Source organism: Macrobrachium rosenbergii, chromosome 46 (assembly GCF_040412425.1).
Source record: "Macrobrachium rosenbergii isolate ZJJX-2024 chromosome 46, ASM4041242v1, whole genome shotgun sequence".
Lineage (NCBI taxonomy): Eukaryota > Metazoa > Arthropoda > Malacostraca > Decapoda > Palaemonidae > Macrobrachium > Macrobrachium rosenbergii.
This window is the reverse complement of record NC_089786.1, coordinates 15,502,692-15,518,484: the sequence shown is the minus strand read 5'-3', so window position 1 is coordinate 15,518,484 and position 15,793 is coordinate 15,502,692. Positions and strand designations below refer to the sequence as shown.

Sequence of the window (15,793 nt, the reverse complement as noted above, 5' to 3'; positions counted from 1 at the left end):
CTCGGAGGAGGAAGAACCAAGAAGATATCAGTACAGTATCATATTGATTAAAGTAAGTAAACAAGCCACAGCAATTAAACAATAACATTATTACGAGCAAAGCATTGAAAAACAAACTTGTGACTATAAAATACCAAGATTCAAGGCTGCAGTGGCCTATAAATATTTTAAAAATTAAGAATTAGTAGAGATTTAGCGTTCTGATGCTGGAAAATAGGTGAAGATGGGTCCGCTTGCAGTGAGAGATGGAGATGGTTTGACATGCATAGATGAGAAGAGATGGACAGGTAGTGAGTGAAGTGGTACTATTGGAGGTGGCAGGAAGCTCACTAGTGGAAAGCCAGGAAAAAAAAGCATATATGTGGACTGGGTGAGAACTCAAACAGAAAGTACACAAAATAGGGGAGAATGGAAAGATCCAAGAAGTAGAGTCCACTAGAGGGAAACTTGTCATAAAAACTTAAATGAGTATGATGTATTTCTTTAATCTTTTTCTGTCATCCCAGAAAGTTGCAATTTAGTAATCTGAGATTAGTGTTCTCTTGTTTATGAAGATTAGACAAGCTAGTTTTGTATTTCAAGGGCTTTTTGCATATGGATTACACTCATACTTGTGTTTTTAAACCATCACATCATCATTAACATTCTTTGGTTCCTCTTTACAAAGGGAGATATTTAATGAGTTCTCTTGAGTCACTTGTATTTTATGCACCTTTTGCCTTAATTCACATTTGGTCCAGGCCTTCAGTGGTGCTTTCATCAGTGATTGTCTGGGCTTTCCCACAAGCCTTTGTCCTGCTCCTTCCTTATCTACTACAGGTTGTGAATCCTTTATCTGAGATGCTTGGGACCCAAAGTATTTTGGTTTTAAGATTTGTTTAGATTTTGGAGTACTTATATACAGCAGTCTCATTATTATGGCTGCCATGGATAATTGCAATTGTTGTAAAAAGATGGTTAATCTTAAAAGTGACATAAAGAGAGACTTTCAAAAGCCTTATTTTCCCAACTGTCTGAGAAACCCCTTCTGTTCCAGTATGGTCAGCTAAGTCTCTAGTATACCCCAAGATTAAGATCCCTCTGCCCCAGAGTCTGATAAACTTTAATGAAGCTTTTGTTTGCCCAGTTTGTGACCCCTTTTGGAGAGCATACACTGAGGTCACATACTTTATAAAAGAACTTTATTCTTCATTAACCTTTCATTTTTTCTTCCCTCTTGAATCACATTTTAGAATATTACATCTTGTAAAAGTAGGCAACTTCAGTCTGTCTTCCCACATCTTCATTCCATCAGTATTTCATTGCTCTGCTGCTGTTAGTTATCTAGTACAGATTCATAACCTCTCTACAAAATACATTTTCTCATTTCCTCTTGGTTGATACACCTATTCTCCTCTTTCCTACCATCATTCAAACTTTCATTTTGCTCACTTTTGAAATATTTAGTTTTGTATTTTTTAATGGTGGCTAGAGACAGGGGGACATTTCATTTGTAGCACTAGTAACATTTTGAAGCGATATATTCACTAGTTCCACTTTCCGTCACTGACTAATATGCCATTTCCCTTTCCTGTAACCTTGGCACTTACTTTCAGTGATGAAATTTTCACTCTGTAATAGTCCATCCTTTGTCTTCTGTACTTCTGGTCTCAAGACTTGCTGTGGGTTTGTATACAGTAGATGCTTGAGAGGTAAGTTCTTGCTTGGTCTGAGTCTAGCTTACTAGGTCTGGTAGGAGTGCAGGAAGACTCACTGAAGGAGGTTCAAAAAAGCATTGAACTAGAGAGACCATAAGGTCTCTTCAGCCTTGGGATCTGCAGGGTTGTGAGGTAGTCTGTGCCCTTTCTGCTGCCATTATAGCATGGCAAGATGTTCTTTAATCTCTGTTTGCTTTCTCTCCTTCTTTCCCTTTAAACTCACGAGGGCATCCACTCATTGAAGGAGTTGATTTTTTTTCATATTTTATAGATATCCCTTATGCCTCTACCTTGTTCCTATTTCCCCAATGCATCTGATGTTGTCATTCAAGGAGTTAGACTATTTGAAAGTAAAAGTAGTTGCTTGGCATATATGAAACTTATGAAAATATCTATATAATAATTATTGTTATAATTAGTTTTGGTGCTAGTTTTTAATCTCATATGCTTCATTTTTATATGAGGGTCTAAGGTTGGACTCATTTTTAAATGAAGGGCTAGGGTTTGACTAGGAAGTTAAAGAAGAAAGTGTAGAGGGAATGATTATGAAAAGTAAGACATTTGGCAATGCAAGTGGTGACCACAAGGAGGTTCTGTGGAAGTTTTGATACTCCCATATCATACTAGGCTGTTTGCCCTTTGCAGGGAATACAAACTATTACAAGCACAATATTTGGGTTTCCATTCCTCTCTTCTGGTATCTTTATTGAGTTATGGTTCAGCAACTTGAGAACATACATAAGTTAAACCCCATAAGAAATTTGGTATATGTTTAATGGGTTTAATTGTTAAAACCTTATGATATTTGCCTTTAGTTGAAGTAATGAATTTTGTAGATAAATCTTGTAAATAGAGGTATGAAAATTCAAGAAAATTATAGCATGTTTCAAAACTGTTTAACAAATTTCTAGGGTCTTTAAGAAGTGTTTTCAGTACTAATTTTTAAAAACTTAATTTCTTGTTGTATCTTTTTGTTTGGTATAAAAGTTATACAGTATATATTACAGTAACACACACACAGTACAGCTTTTACTTGGAAATATATTTTTAATGATTTGGAAATCACTAAACTGGGAAGTTTTTCTTTGTGAATAACTGGCTTGTAGGTAGATATTACTACTGCACTTTTCAACATTGGGGAATACCTCAGAGTATTTTATTCCCACAGGCTGTGGTTGCTGACCCTGTTTTGGCTGCTACTGATGTTGCCAGTACTGTTTATGATCAACCAACAGTTGGGGTAGCCATACCTGTTGTAGAGACTCCAATTTGTGATGAAATGTTCAATATGATCATTGGTGGCACTCCTGAAACTAGTTTTATTAAAGATTCAGTGGAGAGGCAGAACTCAGGTGAAGTTAAGGACAGCCAAAAATCTACAAAGCATGACCAGAAAGATTTAACTAGCAGTGACAAGAAATTTGTGAATAAAGAGGATGGTAACTTTCCTAGTCCCACTTGTGAGAATGTCGAATCTCCTGATATACAAGAGATTAGTGATCTGACAGAGAGTGCAGAACATGTCCAGACAGAACTTGCTAAAACTGATGAAGACCAGGAAAGTTCTGTGGAAAATTCTGTGTCTGATTCCTACAGGCGTAACTGGAGTGTGGACTCTGCCCAAAGTTTATATCAGTCAGGTCCTGCATTTGCAAAAATTATTTCAGAACTAGAAACTAACAATCCATTTTCTTACATGTGTAATGATACAATAGAAAGTAGCCAGACAGTTTTATCATCAGATTCAACACCAAGTCAAGAGGTAAGTTCTATACTTCATTATAAGCATAAAGTCAGTAGTGCTTGAAAAACAAAAATGACCATTTTGTGGTCAGGTCTGAAGTTCATGGTGGAACAGTATTTATGGCGACAGTATAATATGAATTTCTATACTTGTTGTTGCTTTCTATTTTACTGTTGCACTAAAATGTGTGTTGATGTACTTAAACAATTGGAAATTTTGTCTACCCAGTTAACTTTTATCATGTACTGTACATTGGTGTGTCATTTCAGTCGTCAAGGTCAGATGAAGCAGAGAAGCTAAATTATGAGGTAGTTCCACAGCAGCCAGTTTCCAAGGAGGTGAGTTTGTGAATAAATTAGATGTTGAGTATTGAGCGCAGTCACAATTGAAAGACAGTACATTATTACAAAAGAACTGGGAAGTTTAGAGAGTATCATATAAAGATTTTAAGTATCTCAGCTGCTGAAATTGAGTGCATTGAGAAGGCCTGAAATATTCATCATTTTAATGAAAGAAGGCAATAGTAGTGCTTGGTTTAAGATTTTGAGAAGAGTTTTAATATTCTGAAATAAAATTGATAGGAGATATCTGCTAAAATGAATGTAATAAAAGCTTTAGGAACAGATTCAACATGAGTTTCTTCATAGTCTTCTGATTCAGTTATCATTTACCATGAATATATCTCTTTTAACTAAAATGAAGCTGTTTAGAAACATTGCTTGTGCCACCAGATATAATTATACATCATAACTAATTTCACTTTTGTCCTTGGTCAGATCGTAGGCTTTATGGTTATATTTTCTTTTTATTATAGTTTACATTTTTTTTTTTTGCCTTTATGTGATTGTGCTGGATCAGATGTTTAAAGACCACCTCTTGAAGTACTGTGAACATTATTACATATAGCTTTATATTTTTATGGGAAAGCTATCCAAGTCTGCTTGTACTGAATGTGTTTGGGGTTGGATGTTTAGAATCAGTTATTTATTCACGGGTACAAGACAATTAAGTATGCACCTGTTTAAAATTTCATTACGTACTGTGCTACAGGTGTCTTATTTTTAATTATGCCCAGAGTTTAAGTTATGGCCTGAAAAGTGGCTTATGGCTGGTGAACATAGAAATTACTTTAATTTTACATGTCCATGTAAATTGAGAATTTCTTTGAACTTCTTTTAAGAATTTGAACTTGGTCGTGTGGTTGAACTGTCTTGTATAACTAACTGTTTGACTAAATGATTATGACTTAAGCAAGCATTAAAAACCAAGCATTAATGCATGAGTAAAAGTTGAGTTTCTTATAATTTGAGATGTTATATTTCAGGATATGGATCGTCTCTTACCACTTCTTACTAGACTGACAACAGAGGAAGGACTCGACTCCCAAGTGTATCAGTGTTACGAATGCAAGTCCTATATAGGAATGATATATGGAAAGCCAAGGTATGAAAAATACTTGCTTGGTGGAAAACACTATTTTGAGTTTATTTTTCAAATCACAGCTATTTTTTATAAGCTATATTTTGCAACATCTCCACTTATAATTTTCTGACTCCTAGTATTTTTGTCTGCCTTTGTACAAACAGAGAAAAGTGCTTTGAACATCTTGTTAAAAGGCAGTTTTGTTAGAATTGGATGATTGGTATAGATGGCTATTACAATATTCAGAAACATTGTGAGCATTGTGTAAAAAATGTGAGTTAGAAATTTCTTTCCTTTGTATATTATAATTGCCCATGGTTTTGTCCCCAGCATTTTTTGATACTCATGTTCTTATGATAGTGAGTAAAGTATATTTATTTACATTTCTAAAAGTTTTGTTTAAATTATTTTTTATGTAGACTGAGGTTTGATTTTTAGGATTATTGGAGTTTTTATGGTATTTTGACTTTTGTTTAGTTCATAAAATACAACTATTTGTAAACAAATGGAAACTAAAAGATATATGTGAGTGCCTTGGTAGATTCCAAGGCCTTACAGAAGAAACAGATATTCAGATAAAAGGCCATGGTTGGGATCTCTAAGAAAATTAAAGTAAGTAAAGGAACATATATTTATAGTAATAGGTAGAAGTTATGACACGAAACTACTGAATAATAATAGAATAAAGTATTGCAATAATGATGTTATTAAGTTGATAATAAGGTGTATGATTTACAGGATGGTTCCCCACAAAATAGGATTAAGAAAAGAGCAGTTGTAGGTTGCAGTAGTAGCTCTGTAGGTGGCAAAACCAGACTGCTGCATCATATTTTAAAATCAAATAGAGGAAAGGAAGCTAACTCATTACAGAGTCCTAAAGTCTGGATATGCATATATTATTTACCTGACTGCATTCCATTTCATGTATAAGCGCTACTTGATGTATAGTGTCTTTTATACATGTTATATTTTTCTTACATCCTCTTTCCAAAATATTTTTGGTGCTAGCTCTTTCCCTGACATTTTCCCTCAATTACATCAGATTACACCAGCCTCATATTTAATATCACTAGTACATTATAATGTCTTGGCTGGTATTTTGTATTCAGTCAGTACTGTAATGGGTTTCATGCTTACTAGATTTTCATAGTTGATGTAAAAAACTGGTAGTTCTCCAATTAAATAATTGAGAGTTAATGTCATGATAACATTATTTCACTTGGAAGGAGAATTGGACAATTTGCGATATCAGTTTTTGCATTTTTTATTTGCTTACCCCTGAATTATCTTGAAATGTCTTTTGCAGAGTTTGTAATTTTGACAAGAGGTACTATTGTTATGAATGTCATGAAGATGAGGTAGCTATTATACCTGCACGTCTGGTTCACAATTGGGATCTCAGCACTTACCCAGTCTGCAAGAAAAATTCTCAGTGGTTAACTGCCATTCACCATCAACCTCTGATTGATCTACGAACTGTTAACCCAAAATTATATTGTCATGTTGATGATCTCGCTGAAATGCAGGTGAGAAAATCTCTTTTGATTTATTGGTCAAGTGCAGTCTCTGCCCTTTTGCTGTAGGATGAAATGACTGCCTTTACTTCCCCCTCCACTGAGTTCACCTCCTACAAGATCAACCAGGTTCTTCCTACAAATGTTGTCAAGTTTGCTCCCCAGTACTAAACTTAATTTAAACTCTTTCAACCGTATTTTTCATAGTTTTTAAAAAATTCCTTGCCATCATCTGTCACAGACTGCAAATCTGTGGGTTATAAGGGTATATTCCATTCCATACTAAATCTCAGTGCATTGCTATAGGTCTTGGAAGACAGCAAGTAGAGTTTTATTGTACAATAGGGCTGCATGAATAATAGCATTTATTTTACTTTCTTCCGATTGTTTTCAAATCTCTTCTATTAGTAAAAGATCCTTCTTTGGTGTACTTCAGTGTGACTAACGGCTTGGTTACATGCCCAGTTTAGTGTGTACAGTACTTTGCTAATTAATTAAATCTGGCACCCTTTAGTATGAGCAGTGCTAAATATGATCAGCAAATCCCTCTGTGTGTTATTTTCAAGAACTGCAAGGATATTAATTTCTCTGTTAGAAGAAGATATCTTAGAGGTCCAACCTCAAATAGGACAAAGAGGTAAAAAAATCCTGTGGGGTACCTTTAATGTTGGATCAAAATAATTATTCTGGATTCAAGCGAAGCCTTATTTGTTGAGAGATTGTTAAGGTCCAAGTAGTCAAGATGAGTAGTTATTTTGTCTTTGGATGGGTATTTCTTCTAATGCAAACTATTACTCTGCTATGCTATATTATTTGGAGTGAATCTTACCAACTGTTAGGTGCGATTGGCATTCAAAATAAAACAAAATAACCCTCAGCCAACCCGCAATGACTGTTTCTATAATCACCTGTTTCCCACCAGGTGGCGTTGGAATATTTACATTCTTGTCAGGACTCTTCATGCTGTCTCCTTGTGCAGATGGTGTGAATCGGTGTTAGTAATATTGTTGGCTATTTCTGATTAATTTTTTCCTGTGTGGTATTGTGCTTCTTTTCTGTTTTTGCATTATGTCATCTACAACAAGCAAAGAAGAAAGCACTAGGCTGTATAGGAAAGAGTTTGTGGAAACCGAATGTTTTGGTTGTGCTTGGTGGCCACGTGTGTGTTAGCCTAGCTGTTGAAGCATGAAGGTGGTTTTGTTGATGTGAAGATAATAAGGAGTGATCTGATGAGAGGATGAAAATTTTGTGAAATATCGGAAGATGCTGGAGGCCAATAGTTTATATAGACAATAAGTTAGGGCACACCATAAACCTAGTAAGTCTTTTCCTGTTGTCTTTCGATGTTGCCTCTCCTCCTCCATTAGCCTACCTGATAGTTTGGCTAATTCCTCTCTCACTTGTGCTTTGCCTTCTTTTGCCCCCTATGTGGTTCAGGAGAAAAATAATAGGTAATTGAGAAATATTCTATGATTATGGTTAGAATTTGACCATATTTATCAGGGTGAAAATCACCCCCCATAGTGATCGACCTTTTTTGGTTTCCCTAGCAAGAGAAGAGGTGTCGGAGCCTTGCTGTCTGTCTGTAGCCCACCCTCTGGACTGCCCTGGGTCTGTTGGTTTCTTGGGAACCATGACTTATTAGGTCTGTGCCCTTTAGTACTACTCGTGTTCACCGGCTGAGTTGTCATCCATTTTGGAGAGAGGGATAGTGATGTATGTGAACTGGTAGAGTTATAGGGATAGACATAATACATTTACCTCAGTACTGAGCTGCCTGTCAATTCTTCTGTTATTTACTCACCCAGTATCCTCCTCCAAGTGGATGATAACCCTCCCCCTCTTACTCAGCTTTCCCCTCTTTCGTCTCATATTTGTCACCTTGTGACAATTATTCATTTTCATGATAGCGGCTCTTCCTGTTCCGCCGCTTATTTATATAGAGCAAGTTATTCTGGTAATAGAACGGCTCTTGCTTCTCTGCAGTGACCTCATAAGCTTTGTGCAGATGGCTCCGGCTGTTGTCACGGCTATGTGGTGACATCTTACAAGAACCCTCTACCTTCCCCTCCCAGGGGTGTCTCTCCCAGCTGTCCGGTACTTGCTACTGGCATTCCGTGACGTCATTACTGATGTTCTGTGGTATGTCACCTTCTCTGGCATTTTTCTGCTTCATCATCATCATCTGTAGGTTGCCATTTTCTTCCATCTCAGTTCCTCCATTCAGGCTTTAGGGGTTTCAGCTGTGATCTGGTTGATTCCCCTTTAGTATTTAAGTGGTGCATAGCTCGTGTTGTTCCATTTTCACTTCCTTTAGCCGAAGATGAATCCGTTGAGTGGTGCTCTTTAGTTTACTCTGACCTCTGCTTCTGTTAAAACGAGTCAGAAGTTGACACTGATTATGGTAAGGTATGTCATCATGGAATTAGTGTCTTTGGAAAATGGATGAACAGTCAAAAGATAAAGCTAGGAAACTGTTTAGTGCTGAGTATCTCTGCACCTTACTCGAACAGTGTATTGCACTTGTAACTGTGTTTATAGACAGCTCTTACGAACCTACCATCATAAGCAGTGTGCCAGCATGTTGCTGGCTTAATCTAAACAACAGAGGTGATCTCGGAAGTTATCCTTTAATGCTGGTTCTCGGATGCTACTGCAGCTATTTCCAGTTTTTGAAGCTGCTTAGAGCTGGGTTAGGACTTAGACTGGATATAAGTTTTTTCACTTTCCTCTGTTCAGCATGCAGATTTCAAGTTCTTGGACCAAGGAAGCTAGACTCTTCTAATTGGTAAGTACTTTGGCCTAATTGTGAGGCAGAAGTACCTTTGAATTCGGTATTTTGTTCTTAGCACTACAGCTCCATTACTGCAAGAGTAATACATATATGTGATTACAGTGTATACAGGCAGTCCCCGGTTCACGATGGGGGTTCCGTTTTTACGCCGCGTTGTAAACCGAAAAATCGTCGAAAATCGTCAAAAATCCTAAGAAAACCTTACTTTTAATGCTTTGGGTGTATTGAAAATGATGTAAACTGCATATTTATTGAGTTTTTCATAAAAAAAGCCTCCAAATTTTTATTATTCTGCCGTTTTTTAGTCATATTTCTTCCGTTGGATCGGTGTACGACACGTCGTAACCCTGGAACATGCGTCATAAACCGGGAAATAATTTCTGATGAATATATTTGAAAAGCGTCGTAACCTCGGAACGTCGTAACCTCGGAACGTCGTAACCTCGGAACGTTGTAAGCCGGACCCGTCGTAAAACGGGGACTGCCTGTATATACTGTATGTGTATATCTTGTAATGTTTATGCATGCATATGTAGGTATATATGTATATGTCTGTATGTACATCTGTAGACATTTGAAAGATGATGATGATAACAATTGTAAATATTAATCCTGAAGAGGCAGAGTTTCTTGATAATGCATCCAAGTCGCTGTTTTTGACAGTGTCCCATCATTGTCTCCTTAATCCCTAAGTGTTTATGGCCATCACCTAAGATGCCTCTAATCAGATTAGAAAATTCGTAGTACTACCTTTGAAGTTTTCCTTGTAGGGTCTTGCCCCTACAGCTTTTTTTGCATACAAGTTCCATGTAGAATTTCCCAAACCACTCTCTAGTTCTGCTTCAGTAGTGTCTTGGGTCACATTCTAAGTGGAAAAACTACACGTAACCATAACCGATGCTTTGAATTCTCACTTCAAGTAGGCTGTGTGATCCTCAGAAGGCCGTGTGCAGAGTTTCAGAAGTGGCTGGCAAAGCATCAAGTAGAACCTTTGGTAGTGATTATTCTCAGGGAAGGCTACTTTGTATCTTTTCATTATATTTTTACCCCTATCAGCTTCCTGATATCCTTCTCTTCACACAAGGAAGTCCAGAGTTGGGAGGGGTAGATTGGACAGTTGTTATGCTACAAGGCCATTGAGCCATGGCATTTCAAGTCTCAAGTTTATTCATAATACTCCCTTTTCGATGAGTTCTTCAGTTTGGTCTTGGTAGCCTTTCGGAAGGGCAAAGGATATTTCTGTCGATATGTAGGACACATGCTTCCACTTTCTGGTACACCTTTTAGCAGGATGGATTCAACTGCTTGGTATCGGAGTAGTTCTCTCATTTTTGGATGACTGGTATGTTCCCACCTCTGATGACCTTGAGGGTGAATAATTATATTTTGTCTAACCTCAGGGCTGAGCATTATGTTCAATACTGACTAATCTATGCTTTTCCAATCCAGTCAATTGTTAATCTTGGGATAAAAATTAGTCTCTCTTTAGGGGGGTTTTTCCAACAGAGATGGACAATTTTCTACCACTTTTGAGAACTTTAATGGGTTGGCCTGTAGACCTCAGGAACCTTTTACACTGTCCTCAGATTTTTTGGAGGCAGACTTGGGAGCCATTCTAAGAAACATTTGATGTCAGGGAGTTGGAAGGTAAACAATCTACAGCTTGTGGCAGTTTGGAATGGTTGTACACAAGAGAACATCTAGTCAGAGACAATGTGATTGCAGTCTTTTCCGACAATTCAACCTCTGATTCTTACATAAGATGATGAGAAGACACAGATCAAGAGATTTGTTCAGGCTAGCATAGAAACTTCCTTCTTTGGATAGAGCCCAGCAACATCATTCCTTTACCTCATTTTGTCTTATGGAAAAGCATTGTTATTGGAGACCAACTCAGCAGAAAAAGGCAAGGTCTTCAGTCAGATAGTCTCCTCTTCCTCAGGCTTGCCATAAGTTGTGGAACCTCTGAGGAGACCCAGACACCAATCTGCTCATGACTGCCCAAAACGCTACTCCCAGTTTACTGCCCTCCATGCCAGGATCCTCAGGCATGGGCAGTTGGTGCCTTCCTTCAGAATGGTTGAATCTAGATCTTTATGCTTTTCCTCTATCTGCAGCTTTGAGGAAATACTCAACAAGTTGTAAGGTTTCCAGAATACAAGGATGATTTTGATAGCTTGTTGATGGCCTGAAAGGGAATGTTTCCCCTCAGGAAAGATCTTTTCAAGACAGTTTTATTTTAGAAGATTCCATCAAACTTCCACATGCTTCATCTGACCACGTGGGGATTGTCATTGTCTGTTACGAGGTAAGGGCATTTCTAGAATGGCCATGGAAGCAATTCTTAAGTCTAGAAGGCCCTCCACTGTTCAACTTGTATATCAATAACTGTGGTCAGTTTATTGATCTTGATGCTTGTCCAGAGTGATATCCAGCACCTGTTCACTAGATAGCCTGATTCAAGTTCTGCCAGTATTTCAGGTATGCAAAGCAGTTTTCTCTCACAGTGATCAAAGGATATCGTTTTACATTGCATTCAGTTGTGCATCATGCTGACTGGAATATCTCTCACGATTAAGTTTGATGAGGTTTGATATCTTTTGTGAAGGGAATTTCAGTCTTCCTGTCGTGGTTTACGATGAAATTTAGACGTCCTCCAGACTTTTAACACAACCTCAGTTTGAGCCTTTTGATAAGGCATTACATAAGAACTTTGAAGACACCTTTCTTTTAGCTCTTGCTGCGGCAAAGTGTGTTAGTGAGCTTTAAGCCCTTTCTTGTATGTGGGCTTTGTTCTTGTGGCGACTTCTATCTTTTCTTTTATTGTTTAGAGAAAAGATATAGAAGTGAAAGCCCTTGTCAGATTTGTGAAGTGCCTAATTTAACTGCTTTGGTAGGCAGTGCTGAAGTGGCTATCTTATGTCCAGTTAAAACTCTTAAGGGTTTATATTAGTGAGCTTCGAGCCCTTTGTTGTATGTGGCCTTTGTTCTCGTGGCAACCTCTCTCTTTTCTTTCATTGCTTAGAGAAAAGATTAGCAGTGAAAGCCCTTCCCAGATTTGTGACAGTGCTTAATTTAACTGCTTTGTAGGCAAGGTAGCTTTGGTAGCTGCCTTATGTTTAGTTAGAATTCTTAAGGGTTTACCTGGATAGACATAAACCTTTAAGAGGAGGAGTTAGTATTTATCTGTGGTGTTAGGAGACCAAACACTCCTATGTCCAAGAATGCTTAAGTCAATGCATGCACAGTTGATTCCTGGGCTTTTACTATTTTTGAAAATAATCCTCATGACTTCCTTACTGTAAGGACATCTTTATTTCCTTTAAAACCTTTTGCTAGAGAAGGTTGTCATGCAAGCTAGGAGAGTTGTAACTGTTGTTGACTCATATTATTTACAAAATGTTCAAATTTAGCATCAGGTGTATAGCCCTTAGTCCCATCATTGCGGCGGGGACTCTCCTGAACGAAATATGATAGTAACCTTGCTTTCTATCTTGTCATTAGTTGTTAGGAAATCCCTCTGTTGAATTTTGGGAGCATGAAGGTACACATTGGTGTATAGGAGCACACCTTCATACAGTATATGAAGGTGGTAGTTGTCTTTAGTGTTGGACTGTCGGTTATGGGCTTTCGACTCAGGCACAGGAGTCACATGTACTCTATGAGATAGTGCTTTTTTCCTGTAAGGATCATCTGACAAGTATTGCTACAATGGCCTTACACCTTGTTGTGGTTCCAACCTCTGGTGACAGTACTTGCCAGAAGGATTATACAACAGGCAGGAATGTTGAGAAGTTTTTTCTCTCTGTAAAAAGCATTTAGTTCACTTGGCTGAACATTGTTTCTCTGGCTGCACTAACCCACCGTCCTCATTCAATGTGGAAGTCAGCTGACTTTAACAGTAGGTAAGATTCACTTCAAATAATGAAAATTTTCATGATGAAATGAAATTTATGGATACTTAACTACTGTTAAAGTGGAAACCCACCCTGCCTCCCCACATCTTCGTTGGTGGTCATGAAGAGTAAACATTCCAATGCCACCTGGTGGGAAACAGATGATTGCAGAGACAGTCCTAGCAAGTTAGCCAAGCGTTATTGTTTTATTCTGAATGCTGATTGCTCCTAATGGCATGAAGATATAAGCTAACTTTAACAGTAGGCAAGTAATCCAAATAATTAATTTTATCATGAAAATTTTCATTCTGTGTATTTTACCATGAGGGTTGAGATGTTGTCACAGCTGAATCATAGCTTTTGTAGACTTATTTTTTAATAAGCAGTATAAAATGCAAGGATAGGTCTAGGTTTTCATATTGGTATTTGAGTTTCTCAAATTATGAAATTTACTAACAAGCAAGATTTTTTTCATTTTAGTGTGACTATTTACAAAGAAGGGAAGACTTAAAACTTTTATGCTATGTTATAAAGAGAAATAAATGATCAGAACAGTAAGCACAACTTCCCGTTGACATAACTTTATTTTTAAATGGGATTCTTGTAAATTTGAGGCACTGTAATGTAATTCAATGTACTTGTGGTTGCTTCCATTTTAACATAATTTTATCTCGTCCAGATGCTGCGAACTCAACTCCTGTATGTTCGAGCTTATTTGTTCACTTGTAGATCAGATGCAGGAGATCAGTTGCGCAAGATGTTATGGCCAAGAGATCACATGTACGAGCATGTTCACCTGTATTCAGTATCAGTAAGTTACTTGTCAATTTTTGTCATGGTTGGTTTTATGTAGTAATTTCACTGTAAAACAGATAAGAAAGTGTGAAGATCAGATTGGCATCAAAGGGAACAGATGAAAACAAGGTGACCCAAGTCAAATAGGCAATGTAGAGCTCAGTAACCAGTGTAACTATTAATTAAGGAAAGCCAAGTTCATGTTGATAGACTTTTGTCAAGTGAATTTGCAGTAAATATTGGGATGTTAGAGGGTTATGTTTTGTCATCTTTGCTGTTTTCCCTCTTTCATGGACTTTATAATGAAAAAAGTGGTTGAAAATGGAAGAGGGTTTTGGCGTACAGTCATGACAGAAACTTAACAGATTTAGAATATGCAGATGATGCTATTTTCATTACAGATCTAGAATATGCAGATGATGCTATTTTCATTAGCAGAACAATACGAGATTTACAAAACTTGCTTAATAAAATATACCATATATTAAGAGAGAGATTATTCAAGAAAAACAAAATAACTGTAATGGGACAGTGCTCATGATGGGATGAAATAACATTAGATTAAGAAAGGATTGAGATTGAATCTTGATAATATTGAGGAACAACGATATCCAATATAGATTTGCTAGAGTTGAAATTTAGTGAAAGATAAAAAAAAAGGCAAATCAAACAGTGTAGAAGCTGAATAAGTTTGGAAATAAGAATGACATTGCATATGAAAGCAGATTATAGTATACATTAGTATAACCTGTATGCTGTATAGACATTAATTATGGTGTGACAAGGAAATTATATCTAATGATAAAGATTTGGTTGAATTGAGAGTAAAGCTTTAAGGAGAATAATAGGTGTCAGATAGCAGGTTAACAAGAAAGGATAATATAAGGGAAACTATGGAAGTTTAGCATGCAGATCTGATGATATGAAGAGGAGATGGATAAGGCTTGGACTTGTCGTTTGCACCTTCCGGCACCCAGAGAGAAAAGTGTGGGCTCCCGTGAGCACCAGAAGAGATTGAGGCTCCAGACTGACTTGGATGCTAACTTTGAGACAGATGGCTTTATGTGGAATGTAAAGCACAGGAAAGACATGGATGACAGAATTTATCTGAGGCCTGTAGTATCAAATGGCACTGGAGATGATGATGTTAATGTTAAAATTGTTACAGTTTTTATTATTTGAGCAGCATAAACAGAAAATTGATTTTCACATTGTCTAGACAAATCTGCTATGTGTAGTTTATTATTATTATGTATTAGGTAGTTTAACCATATCATGGTTAGTTGGGCTAGATTAAGTCAACCTTTGTCAGCACTGACCCTTGCCTTTGGTATTAAAAGTAGTAGGATGTCTGGTGTGAGCTTCTGGGCTGGTTAAATAATAGAGACCTTTCATATCAGAATTCTCTATGTATGTATATGGCTTAAAAGCCAAGTTTTGGGGCAGCAAGGCCATTCGGCACTGAAATGTAGAAGAATGAAGCAGACTAAAGTACAGGGCTATCCGTATCCGGGTTTGGTTTTATAAAATGCGTGAGACATTTGCCTTGACTTACTAAAGGTCACCAGAGGCTCACTTAAATTTTTGCCCAGCACCCATGATATTTCTTTCCCTCTATTGTATAGCAGTTTGACTAACATCCTGGCTGCCAAATGAACATACTCAGTACTGGCTACTTTGTAATGTTTCTGGTAATTAGCAAGCTTCTTGTCATGTAATCAGGTTCTCTGTATGCGAATATTTTTAACAAATTTATTTTTTTTTTATTTGAACAACTTAAGCTTGTTTTTCTTCTGTACAGTTATGTAATTTCATTTTGTGAAAGCTCACTTAGTAAATTACAGGTCCTATTGTTTTGTTCTGTGTGAATTTGGGTACTGTACAACTTTTGATACATCTTAAATAATTTTATGCTCTACATTAGTCTCCAG

At 37.1% G+C, this 15,793-nt stretch overlaps 1 protein-coding gene across 1 annotated transcript in view; it reads left to right on the top strand.

Annotated features, from left to right (window-relative positions):
- The window catches only part of Plekhm1 (Pleckstrin homology and RUN domain containing M1), a 40,628-nt gene that overhangs the window by 7,072 nt on the left and 17,763 nt on the right, over nucleotides 1-15,793 (top strand). Inside the window, exons 4-8 of the mRNA XM_067089558.1 lie at nucleotides 2,866-3,459; nucleotides 3,711-3,779; nucleotides 4,766-4,884; nucleotides 6,170-6,389; nucleotides 13,747-13,878. Of these exons, the coding sequence (XP_066945659.1) occupies nucleotides 2,866-3,459; nucleotides 3,711-3,779; nucleotides 4,766-4,884; nucleotides 6,170-6,389; nucleotides 13,747-13,878 (1,134 nt within the window). The remainder of the gene's footprint in view (nucleotides 1-2,865; nucleotides 3,460-3,710; nucleotides 3,780-4,765; nucleotides 4,885-6,169; nucleotides 6,390-13,746; nucleotides 13,879-15,793) is intronic.